At 37.2% G+C, this 12,479-nt stretch overlaps 2 protein-coding genes across 2 annotated transcripts; both read right to left on the bottom strand.

Annotated features, from left to right (window-relative positions):
• Positions 1 to 1,039: 1,039 nt before the first annotated feature.
• On the bottom strand, positions 1,040 to 2,636 carry LOC137742838 (2-alkenal reductase (NADP(+)-dependent)). Its single transcript, XM_068482813.2, has 5 exons — positions 2,385 to 2,636; positions 2,010 to 2,187; positions 1,695 to 1,861; positions 1,528 to 1,610; positions 1,040 to 1,456 (listed from the first exon to the last, which is right to left on the bottom strand). Exons 1-5 carry the CDS (start codon positions 2,619 to 2,621, stop codon positions 1,078 to 1,080), a joined length of 1,044 nt encoding a protein of 347 aa, XP_068338914.1. The 5' UTR covers positions 2,622 to 2,636; the 3' UTR covers positions 1,040 to 1,077.
• A 6,794-nt stretch (positions 2,637 to 9,430) lies between these two features.
• Positions 9,431 to 11,707, bottom strand: LOC137742754 (Pectin lyase-like superfamily protein). The gene is made up of 9 exons (XM_088685032.1): positions 11,534 to 11,707; positions 11,291 to 11,425; positions 10,902 to 11,072; positions 10,655 to 10,681; positions 10,347 to 10,554; positions 10,163 to 10,244; positions 9,964 to 10,072; positions 9,743 to 9,859; positions 9,431 to 9,661 (listed from the first exon to the last, which is right to left on the bottom strand). The coding sequence occupies exons 1-9, from the start codon at positions 11,705 to 11,707 to the stop codon at positions 9,431 to 9,433; spliced, it is 1,254 nt and encodes a 417-aa protein (XP_088541158.1).
• Between the last annotated feature and the right edge of the window lie 772 nt (positions 11,708 to 12,479).

The following is a 12,479-nucleotide window of genomic DNA, read 5'->3' on the forward strand; positions in this document are numbered from 1 at the left end:
CATATAGGGTCAAGGAGTGTAGGTATAAAAAATCATCAAAATCGGAGTTTAAATAACCGTTAAATCGTGATTTTTCTTTGCTTGCGGTGGTGATGGTGGTGCTCGAAAATTGAGCAAGCGTAGTAAAAGAAGCATCTTTGGAGGTTGCTGCGGCGGATAAGAGCGGCGCAATGGTGTATGGGTTTTCGGTAGACGGCATACGAGGATGTGAGCGTGGATTTGCTTGAGCTGGTTTAGGGTTTTGAATTTTTGTGAGAGGGGAAACAAGGTCGTTGCTTCTAACGGTTTTCTGAATCATCTGAATTGGTGGGTAACCTTTGGGTAGTCCTCAAGTGGAGTTTGGACATATGGGGGTGTATAACTTGATCGAACTGATCACGGCCGTCGGATTTGATGACTTTGTAAAGTCAAAGTTATTTCAAAAGTAATTTTATTGTGAACACAAAAGTTTTTATAAAAAGTTGTGTTTAGAGAAAAAACACTTAAAAGTGCTTTTAGAAAAAACACATGAAAGTTCTTTTTCAAAATTATATAACGTTTGCTTTGTATAAAATATTTCTATAATCTATAAGTGTTTTTTAAATTTTTTCTGTTAAGCATAGCCTGAAGTGTTTTTATTGTCAAAATACACTTTTAACCCTTCTTAAAAACATAACAAGTATCTTCGAATCCTATTACTTTTGCATACTTGGTTTGTTTGGCCCAAGAACAATGACTTTTTTCCTTAATGAACTATTCATATCCATGAAGAGGAAAATCAAACTTGATTGGAAAGGAACATATATGTTATCTTTTCTTTTCTTTTCTTTGGATTTTGGAGCTTGGACCAAGCAATTAGCTAAAAACTACTTAATCACCTGCTAATTGCTTAATAACTTCCACTTACAGTTCAGAAGTCCTAATCAAGCTTATATTATATGTTTATATTCCATCAATTTGAAGCCAAATGCAATTCAAAATTGGAGCTTATGTGGACTTTGTTCTGCTTGTTCCTATTTGTGCATTTACTTTTTGTTACTGCAGATAAAAGTAATGCAGGTAAAACCAAACAACAATGAGAGATTTCATATCATATGTTCACTCATCTGCAACCTTAACCATTTTCTTTCCGGTGTTATGACCGCGAAAAAGTCCAATGAAAGCAGATGGAAAACTTTCCAAACCACACGAGATGTCTTCAACCACGTGCAAATTGCCCGTGCGAAGATGATCCACGGTGGTGGAGATGAAATCAGAGTACACATTCATGAGATCAGCTGCTAAAAACCCTTGGATCTTAATTCTCTTGTAAACAACGTCTAGCATATTTGGCGCAGCTCGCTTTCCTGCATCTGTGTACTCAGAAATCACGCCGCAGACAGCAACCCTACCGAAGGTGTTCATGTTCTCAACTGCTGCTTCCAGCATCTCAGCTCCCACATTGTCAAAATATATATCAATCCCATCCGGGAAGTACCTGAAGATCAAACACAATTTATTATTAACCCGTATTTCGCTTCAAAACAATAGGATCAAAGAGAGGTTTACTTTTTGAGAGTTGACTTTAAATCAAGCTCTTCCTTGTAGTTGAAGGCATCATCGAATCCGAGCTTTCCCTTGAGCAATGCCACCTAAAAACAAAACATTCAGATCAATTTTCATGAACAGATTCTGATTGAACATAGCGTACTAAAAGAAAAGTTTTGTAAGGTCACCTTTTCTTTGCTTCCGGCACAGCCAACAACATAGCAACCGAAGAGTTTTGCATACTGTCCGACCAAATTTCCAACCGATCCAGAAGCTGCAGATACGAAAACTCTCTCCCCCTTTTTAGGCTTGCACACTTCAAAAAATCCCCCATATGCTGTAAGTCCACTAAAACCTGTAACCAAATCAATTCAATTGTCAACGAATTACGTGATTCAAGGACACCATGTGTCTCTATTTTTAAGGGTAAGAAGAGATAAACAGCAAAAATGTCTCGAGTCAATATTGGAGTATCAGTCGTCATGACGATGAAGTAAAATTACCTAGAATTCCAACTTGATAAGAAAGTGGAAATCCCAAATGGTCAAATTTCCTAAACATGGTCCCTTCTTTTAGAACAGTGTACTCTCCCCAACTGATGAGCCCCACAACCAAGTCATCCTTCTCAAACTCTGGATTCCCAGAAGCCACAACTTTTGCCACACCATAAGCATCAATTTCCTGCCATCATCATAATAAAATATTAAATATAATTATAAAAAGCTCAATTATTTTTGAAATGGGAGCTGCTATATTTGCACTTTAAAAGCATCATTCAGCACTTCAATAAATAAAACAACAGGCGCAAGATGTTTGTTTAGGAGTGCTAATAATATTTTTCTTTACAAATTTTGTAATCCATATGCTTCTAAGCTTACTTCTCCTGGAGCGATGGCAGTTGCAAATCCTATGGCTTTCTGGGAGGAGCTGAAACTTTTCATGCGGTTGAGCTGGTACGGATCAATTGACACATAGAGATTTTTCACGATGACATCACTGGAACCAGGGGAAACTGATAGAGCAAGGGGTGAAGTTTTGAGCTCGAAGTCTGATTCTTTCGGTTCTCCGTCGTCGAGGGGGGATTTTATGCTAATGTACCTGTTGGTTACCTCCATTTTCAGCTGCCTCTTTATGCAGGCAAAGCTCAGTGGATATATATATATAGAGAGAGAGAGAGAGAGAGAGAGAGAGAGGGAGAGAGGGAGATGGAGATGGAGAGAGATGAGAGAGAGAGAGAGAGAGAGGGAGAGGTTCAAGAAGAGAGAGAGGCAAAGCTCACTAGAAAAATCAAATAGCCGGTCAGTTCACGACAAAACCGGAATCAAGATGTGATAAGAAGGCCGCACAAACGGTTGATTCTCTATCGCTAATTGTTGTGCGGAAGCTTCAAATATGAAACCAAAGCTAATACGGCAAAATATGACAAGACAAATAATCCAACAATAACACAAGGATTTATACTGGTTCGGCGTAAGCCTACATCCAGTTCCGAGACGGCAAAGAAATTCCACTAATGTCAAAAGGAGATTACAAATAGAGTTTTAACTCTCAAACCCAATAGCCCACATACACCCAATAGCTCTCACTCTCACAAAGAACAAATGGAGAAGATGGAAACATATACCAAATTCCTTCTCTCCCAAAAGCCACAAAATGTAGCACAAATATCTTTTATTGAGTGATCACTAACAAAAGGGGATTACAAACAAATGGGAAGGAGCAGCACTGTTTCAAATGGGAGAGCCGAATGCTCTCTCCTCTGCTCTCCTTGCTCTCTGTATTCAGCTCAAAACATAAAATGAGCTCTACTCTTTCTACTCACCCTCCGTAGCTTTCTATCTCTTTCTCTTCTCTATTATTAGGCTGCAAAGGCAACCACCAAAACATAAAGGACCAAAACCCACGGGTGTAGAAGAGAAAGAAAACATTTTCCCTTTTTTTCTTCCCTAAAACAAGGTAAGGTGTTGTCCACCTTTTTCATATTTTAATAGCCGAAAGTTATATTGTCTTGTTGTCCACTTGGTCACAAATCCAACACTAATAACATGCCAAAACAAAATACAAGCTGAAACCTCCAAATATATCTGATGATGGTCTTTTAACCAAAATAGTTTATTAGATTTGCATAATTCCTCATTCTGATCATTGAGATTTGAAATCAGTAGAAGTGGTCCCTGAGTTTGTTCATCATCAATCATTTTGGTCATTCTTAGATAATTTTGTTATATAATGACAAAAATACCCTCAATTTAATAAACAAATAACCAAAATGATTTAACAAAAATTGAGGGTGTTTTTATCTTTTTATCTTTATTTAATGGAGGTTTTTCAAAGAGGAACCAAAATGGTTGATGATGAACAAACCACTCGTATTGATTTTAAATCTCATAAACTAAAATAAAGAGTTATGCAGATCTCAAATATTATTTTGAGTAAAAAAATGAAAGCAACCAATTAAAACTCGATCCAAGAAGATGCTTTCATCTTAGATTATGGTGTTGTACCCCTTTTTGGGGGTCTTTTACATTGGTTTTTGCAGTAATTTTAAAATTCGTGTTTAATGCACGTTTATTTTTGTGGTTTTATATTTTAATGGTGAATATTGTTAAAAAAAAAAAATGAAAAAAAAAAGCCTCAATGAAGATTTTTTTGGTCGAGCTGGCTGAAACCAACCATGCATCTAAGATCAATTTTACCTTTAAAAACTGCTTGGTTAAGAGTTAATTCAATTCACTCAGATGAATAGTAATTGATTGCAACGAATAGTAACTGTTCAAGTACATTTTCTCCTTAAATTGAATAAACTAATTAATTTGTATTAAAATATTATTAATTTTTTTTAATAAAATAATAAAAAATAATTTTATTTTTAATTTGCGATAAGATTTTTAACAAATCTTGTCACGTCATGTGTTATTATCTGAAAGTACAATTTTTGTTAATAGATTTTTAAGTACAATTTTAACCAATTCTGAAGCGCCACATGTCATGATTATGTAAGAATTTTATAAATAGATTTTGAACCAATCCCGTCGCGCCATATGTCACTATCTGTTTAGAATCCTTTAGAATAGATTTCGATAGGAATTTTAACCAATTTAGACCAATAGGCCATTTTTTTGCAAACAAAAGTATATGAAAACTTTGGTTGAAAGTATTGAAAATGACACGCCCGACCCCGATATCCTTCAAACACCAGGGTAGGCACGTGTTGGCCGACATCCGAAGGTGACGAAACCATATTAACATGCATGTAAATTATGAAGAAAAAAATAACGTAAATAAAACACGTAAATTTTACTAATAAAGAATATGCAAATGTAGGAACGTATTCAGAGCATACAACTAACCAAGAATACTATATAATGAATGTTATAAAAAGGTAAGAACAAAGGAATGGGTCCTACACCAAGAGGACTCGAATATACCAATGTGGAAGTGCCTTGACGCCGAGATTGTACGCCTCGATTCTAAGTCTTGAAGGGGCGCAAAACAAAACATGAGTGGACTAAATTTATATATAAGTAATACTAAACCAATTATTCTTCAATGTACTAACCCCCAGGTTTAGAAAACTCATATAGCATAATAAGTAATAAGTTTTCCGAAAACCCTAACCTGCCATAAAACTTTCATAAAACATAAATTGTATAAAGTGTGCTTAGTAGTGGAATCACAATTAGGGGTGGGCATAAAAACCGCCAAACCGCAAAACCGCATCGAACCGTAAGAAAAAAAACCGAAAAAAACCGTGTTGACCGGAAAAGTCAACTTTGAGTGAAAAACCGAACCGAACCGTTCAAACCGGTTCCGGTTCCGGTTTCGAATGACCAAGAACCGGTCGAACCGAACCGAACCGTTTTATTAATAATAAATAAATAAATTATATATACACACACATGTCATGGTATAATAGGTTGAAAAATTGTGTACAGGAGCTGCTGCTTCTTGCTTGCTCTCTGAAGTCTGAAAACTTGCAATTTGTTTCATCATTTTTTTGTTTGTTGACTGATTGACCAGTGCATATGTATTTTAGTTGTCTCTTTTTGTTGACTTGGTGCCACTACCAAAGACATTTGCATTAAAAAAGATGTGTTGTATGCAACTTTATGTAATCAGTTTTAGAAGATGTATTTGAATGCATAATGATTTGGTGTTCAAATAATTTATTATTAGGAACCGTAAACCGGCAAGAACCGAATCGGAACCGGTGTAGACCGAACCGTAATGTTCTAGTCATAAATTTAAGTGGAACCGCACCGAATCGAACCGTTAATATATTTCGGTTCCGGTTCCAATTTAGGGGTGGAACCGCACCGAACCGCACCGTGCCCACCCCTAATCACAATCGCCCAAAGGCCCTACATCACCTGCCCGAAGGATATATAAGCAGCACTCGCCCGAAAGGCCCTACATCACCTACCGGAAGGCATATATAAATATCATTCTCCTGAAGGCCCTTCATCGCCCGCCCGAATGCCATATATAAATATCTTCCGCCCGAAAGCACTACATCGCCCGCCCAAAGGTCATATATAAATATCTTCCGCCCGATGGTCATATATAAGTATCATTCGCCCGTAGGCACATAGTATGAATAACCACCAAGTAAGCACAGAAAATCATGGACATAATCTTTCCAAAATATATCTCATCGAAGCTCAAACATCATATCATAAATTCATAGGAGAGTTCTAGCTCAAATCCTCATCACAAACCATGTTCATAAGTATATAATCATAAATATTTCAAAGAACGTAAATCCGATAAAGCATGATATTTCATAAAGCGTAAATCCGATAACTCATAAACATTTCTTAAAATGTAGTCATAAAATCATGATTTTCTTAAAATGTAGTCATAAAATCATGATTTTCATGTATGTATTTCTAGTAATTAAATCATGCATTTTGGAAGGGATCCACTCACCGATACTCTGTCGTTGAAGAGTCGTGCAAACTAGAGAAGACGAGGTCGCCACTAACAAACGCACCTAAGCACATAAAGGGACCAATTAATAAAACTCTACTAAAATGATTGAATTTGAGAAAACAAATGTCGTAATCAGATTCATGACATCGAAAAACCTAAGGAGGGACCTCGATTTCCCCCACGCACCGCCATGCACAGAAATGGGCCGTCGAAAAAGTTGCCGAAAAATTCACCCGTGGAGGCGCGTGTGCTCCACACACCAGCCATGACAGCCTTTCATGCGCTGACCATAAAAATCTGGGAATTAAGTCTGTGTTAGGTCGGATCTAGGTTTTGGTTGCTGGGTTGGACCAGGTTATTGGATTGGGCCCGATTATTGGGTTTTGGATCCAATTTTGGTTTGTGGGTCGGGTCGACCCAGTTTCAGGCCGTGGGTCAGCCGGTTTCTATGAAAATGGCCGAGAACCTAAACGGAGTTCGATTAACTCCATTTCACAATTGTAACTAGCATGCCATACATGGATTTGAAGCTATGAAGGAGAGGAATAAAAATATACCACTAGTGTTCCTGGCCGTGGCTTAAGTTGGCGAAAAACGGCCTGCAAGTCATGGCATCCCTTGCCGGAAACTGGATTTGCTACCCCCGAGCTGATTTCGTGTTAATCCTTCACAACAACAAGTATACCACTTAACAATAGAACTCAAACATCAATTTGAGACAGAGAAAGAATGACTCTGAGGCTCACCTAATCAGAGGTGGTGGAACTTGCCGGATTCGTCGACATACGATGGTAATGGTGGTGCTCTCGATCTTTGCACTCGCAGATGAAGAAAAGGGATGAGAGATGTGAGAGAGTCCGATAGAGATGAAGGAGATTAGCGAGAGATCCAAAAGATTTCGAAAAGATTGAAATTCTAAAAGAGTTAATTAATCTGGACCGTTGGATTTCGAAAAGATTGAAATTCAACAACCCAAAACTGGACATATGGCTAACGATAAGATTTTTGACATTTTCTCTTCTTTTTTTTTTGGGCAGAAAAACCTGGACCGCTGATATGAAACCGAACGGTGATTTTTCCATGTCACTAGCCATAGGGTCTGAATTTCAAATTTTTTTTACCGTTGGAGAAAACTAGCCGTTATAAATCTAACGACCATCGCTGCACCACGTACCCCCATGTCCCGCTTCTATTAGTGTGCCTGCATCGCGATGTCGGGAATGCGCGGCCACGCGCTTGGCGTAAAAAAATTGTGATTTCACATAGCTGACCTCAGCCTGCGTCAAGTTGACCGGGTATTGGGCCAGCTAATTTTCTACTAGGCATGTGGTTGGCCTCCCCTGGAGACCAACTGATTCGATGGGTGGAGTGAGTTTTTTGGGGGAGAGGGAAAATGGGTTTGTTTGCCCAGCTAATACATGGAGGGCTGGAGTTGCTCTCAGATGTGACTGTGAGGAAGTTTCTCAATAAAAAACCATGTGAGGAAGTTCGATTTTTTTTATTTTTTTATTACAATTCTTGGTGGATGATTTAAAATTTGGATACTATTATCTATATGTAAATTTTTGAGCTATTATTAGAGTTAGTCCACTGTCTTATTTTTAAGGAAAATTAATGAAAATGACATGAAAATTTTGAGTTTTAACGATAAGGACAAAATAAAGGGTAAAGTGAATAGTACCAGGTTTGACTGTTTAGTGTAAAAATGTGATTTTTCATTAAAATGAATAATACTGCGGATTTTTCATTAAAACTTCCTTATTTTTATACTTTAATTAAAAAGTTCAATTTTTTTTGGTACAATGCCTTGTGGATGGTTTGAAATTGGGGTACTATGATTTAGATCTAAAAAATTGAGTTGGCATTGGATTTAGTCCACCGTCCTATTTTTTTTTACTGTAATTAAACTTTTTGATTTATGTATCTTTATTCACATTTGTAATTTGAATATTTAAATATGAAGATCTAACCATTTTTCTGAAAAATAGTTAAAAGAAAATTTATATGTTATCATATATGATTTCCATGTCATGCGTTGCTTATGTAAATTCAACTTGTGATGGAGGTAGAATATACGAAAACAAATAAAACTTAATCTACCTATCATCCATGAAAATAGTTTAAACAAATTTAATCTTCATACATTTATGAATACATACTGGTTGTTGTGGACCTTTTTAATCGAGTTGGATTTGGGTCTCGGTTGAAACACTCAACTCTCCTGGTTTGCTTTGGACATCAAGTCCTGAAATACGTTGAAATAATTAACACGTCTTAGGAAGCATTCAAGATGAATCAATGACTCCAATTTAGCAATGATTGTATCAGTTACATAACCCCGTATATTACCAGTGGATCATGGCTATTTGGTCTCATTTATCCAAGATGTTGGTATTTACTTTCTTTTCTTCACAGCTCATTGTTATCCGATGCCAATGGATCGTTAAAGACAATTACGTACGGTGACAAGGCTGAACCGGCACAAGACATATCGTCAGTGTGTGGAAGTCTAATTCCCACTTTAGAACGACTTGAGTTACCAAGCGAGGTACGCCTTACTTGCCTTGCTTTATACTGCACTTGCTAGCCTGATCATTCTCAGTTGCTAATGTAAAATCTTCTTTTTATGCTCCTTTGTTCTCTTCTCAGGCCTGATAAAGTAGACCAGAGTCTTAAGGTGTTTCGGAGATTAGCGACTTCACTCAAGGAAATGACGATTCGACGGTTAGGCTCATGAGAACACCAGAACCGCCTATTATAGTCTGACTCGATGAATTTTGCATTAACGTATCCGATTTTGTATTCTAATGTTATGGTGTTGTATATTCGGATTGTGTAAACTGCAAAGTATTACAACTTTTTGTCCGTCAAAAACTCCAATTTCTTTATAAATGCTGTAGTTTTGCAAAAATGAACTGTTGAAAAAGTTTAGATGAGATAATTGATTAAGTGATCGAATTCTGATACGAGCTGTATCAGGTAAACAACAAGATCAAATTTGGAGACAGGGTTCTGGTTGAATCACTCCGAAGGCAATGCCATGGGCATTGGTGCAGTTCGAAGTCAAGTTCTGTCCTTGTATAGCCGGTCTAAGGTATATAGATTTCAAAAATACTCCGGTGCAAGCGACAGAGCGACTGCAGTTGAGATTGATAGCCACTTGGGAACTTGATGTACCATACAGGTTGTTGAAGGAGACATCACTTATATGAACGCCAGTATCCTACAACCGAAAGAAGTATAAATCGAAATGATGCGAAAAATTCAAGTTTGCATTCATGGAGGGGAGTGTGATCGCTTTTACCAGTTCCTTGCAGGCGCCCCTTTTGCTGCAGTAGTTTTGATCGATAATTATGGGGTTCTTAACGGAACGGAAAAACATGTGCTCGAACGTGACCCGTCGGACGTAACCTTTGCCGGCCTTGATAGGGCCAATGTAGGAACAAAATGTTACTCAAAACACTGAAGATTGAATGAGAATGTCTCTCGAATTTGTTTCCGAAATTTCGGGTTTTCATTCGGTACCTGCCATGTCTTGATTCGAGCTCCGTTGGTGGTTCCTTGGAGGTAGACCTGAGTTACATGAATGTTCTCCACCTGAACAAAATTCCCACTCCTCCCTAAGCTGCCAATGCTGCTTTCAAAAACAACAGGAGGGTGTGAAGAGAAAACAAATACGCGAAAATCATTACTCTTGAAATAACGAGTTTGGAGTAAAGCTGACCTGATTCCGTGGCCGGGGCCGCATTTAACGTAGGAGACGACTATATTGGATGTATGGTCTCCAATGGAAACACAATCATCGCCTGTTGATGAAATCATTAATTTCGTATCAATGTCAACTAACATGTAATTTTTCCATCAAGAAAATAAAAAAGAAAAATTGAAAAATTTGAGAAAACTTTTACCCGTTGCTATAATTGCATTAGTGACAAACACGTAGTGAGAGGCAGAAATGTGAATTCCGTCAGTGTTGGGGCTTCTTTCCGGAGCTTCGATCAGCACATTCTCTATGTGAATTCCTTCGCACCCTTCTATTAAGACATGGACTTGAGAGCTATTTACGAAATGAACCTCACTAATGCTGCTGTTGTGACACGACACAAACTTCATTGCCTGTACTTAAACCGTATGTAATCTCCATATATAATGACAATTATTGCCTTCATGAATAAATATATTTGTGTAGGGAGAGAGGTTTAGTGATGGTACTTACAGTTGGGGCCAATACAGTGCATCCCTTCTGAAAAGAAAATTTATATCAGACAACATATCGATAATTTCGTTCTTCTAAAAAATTATTGGGTACGGCCGTCCGTATTACGTCACACGTTCGCCCGAGACACTGAGGGAATCTCTCTATTCAGGTCCGCCATCGCCCTGTAAGCTCCGATGGCGGGGATTCGTTTGTCTGTCTTCGTGAATGGGTGACGTGACACGGGCGGCTGCATTTGAAAATGTACCAGGCCAGGGTGGGCTCTGCAGGACTGATCCCACCAGCCTTTGCCTCTTCCATTGATTCTGCCAGGGCCAACTACCTTGAGCCCGCTGACTCGTTTGAAAGCTAGCCATTGACTTTGGTCAAGCTCCTTCCATGCTTCAGGTGAGTTTGGTGCCAAAAGTCTCCCTAGTATCTACCGAAAAATAACCAATAAATTATATATTTCTTAATTTGTATAAAAAAAAATCAAATTAGATTCATGGAAAAATAATAACATTCACTCAAAATTACAGAAATGATTTTCGTATTGTTTTAGAAGACAAAAATGAAAGGAGAGTGGAGAATGAAAAATTGGGAGTGTGAAAATTATTTTCCGACAAGCTATTGAAAACTGCATCCGAAAAATCTTACCAAAAAATTTATGATTTTTGGCTTGCATGGACCGCCGAAGACGACCGGATTAACCAGAAATTTCCGTCGTGGAACGATCAAGGTAGAAATTTCAGATTCTGAGTTGCATGTTGCATTCCAAGCCAGCAAGAATGCCTGTAATAATACAAACTAATGGCATTAATCAGTGGATTAAATCTTATGTTACGAAATATAAACAGCTTAATTAATTAGATACATCCCAGAAAAACATAGTGTACTTACTTCGGAATTATCAATGTTGCCTCCGGCACTGATAGCTCCGAAGTCTCTGACATCAAAAGTCGTTAGATTTGCAGGTTCGGTTGAACAAGCAATGGCGGCGGAAACTAACGACCCCAGAAGAAGAAGAAGAAGAAGAAGAAGAAGAAGAAGCAGATAAAAATAGCCCCCCTGCATTGGTTCAGAAATTTTGGAAGGACAAAAGCTTTTTAAAACCGATATAGAAATATGGGGGACAATTAATATAAAAATATAATACGTGTTTGAGAAAGAAAATATATAATATATAACTGTTATTGTTTTAGTTTAATGTATATGTGAAAACTATTGTTTTGTGAGGCGAAATGATAAGCGGTTTTATTGATAATTAACCACGGATGAGATTTAGAGGTTCCACGAATTAGAAGAAATAATCTTGAAATAGAAGGCCAATTTAGTACTGATTTGGTTTTATTTATGTAAACCTATTTATAATTCTTGATTTGTTTTACCTATAACTTTAAAAAAATAAGTCATGATTAAGGTTTTTTATTGACAATTGGATTTGACCAATGTAAAAACAAATCTAGGACATGAAAACTAATTTAGAGCCGAGATCATCAGTTTAATAAAAGTTCACATTTTCTAGAAAATAAAAAAAATAAAACATAAAACAAGAAGACTTGAGATCTGAAATGCCAAGAAATAATTAAATTAAAACATTTTACACTAAGTAACTTTTCATAAATAAATGTTTAATTTAGAAGTTAAGAAAAAGATTTAGCTAGCTTTTCTCACCATGGCATTCCTGGAATTAAGCTACCACCAAAAGGATGCAGCACACTTTATGGTATCTGCAAATTCAAAACATAATGGAACAAAAAGCAATACCCAAATTCTAATAATTAGAGATTTTGACAAATGATATTACATTTACAATAAATTTATCTAAAGTATGGGGAAGAGGATT

The sequence above is a fragment of the Pyrus communis genome, chromosome 15 (assembly GCF_041283825.1).
Source record: "Pyrus communis isolate YQ-2024b chromosome 15, ASM4128382v1, whole genome shotgun sequence".
Lineage (NCBI taxonomy): Eukaryota > Viridiplantae > Streptophyta > Magnoliopsida > Rosales > Rosaceae > Pyrus > Pyrus communis.

Bases quoted from the DNA above. Each gene is read 5' to 3' on its own strand.
- LOC137742838 (XM_068482813.2), bottom strand. From the start codon at position 2,621: ATGGAGGTAACCAACAGGTACATTAGCATAAAATCCCCCCTCGACGAC. The intron at 2,188-2,384 runs GTAAGCTTAGAA...TGATGATGGCAG, and splicing joins CTGCCATCGCTCCAGGAGAA to GAAATTGATGCTTATGGTGT. The intron at 1,862-2,009 runs GTAATTTTACTT...ATTTGGTTACAG, and splicing joins TTATCAAGTTGGAATTCTAG to GTTTTAGTGGACTTACAGCA.
- LOC137742754 (XM_088685032.1), bottom strand. From the start codon at position 11,707: ATGCAGGGGGGCTATTTTTATCTGCTTCTTCTTCTTCTTCTTCTTCTT. The intron at 10,245-10,346 runs GTAAAAGTTTTC...TTTCATCAACAG, and splicing joins TAATGCAATTATAGCAACGG to GCGATGATTGTGTTTCCATT. The intron at 9,662-9,742 runs GTAAAAGCGATC...TTTCGGTTGTAG, and splicing joins GGGGCGCCTGCAAGGAACTG to GATACTGGCGTTCATATAAG.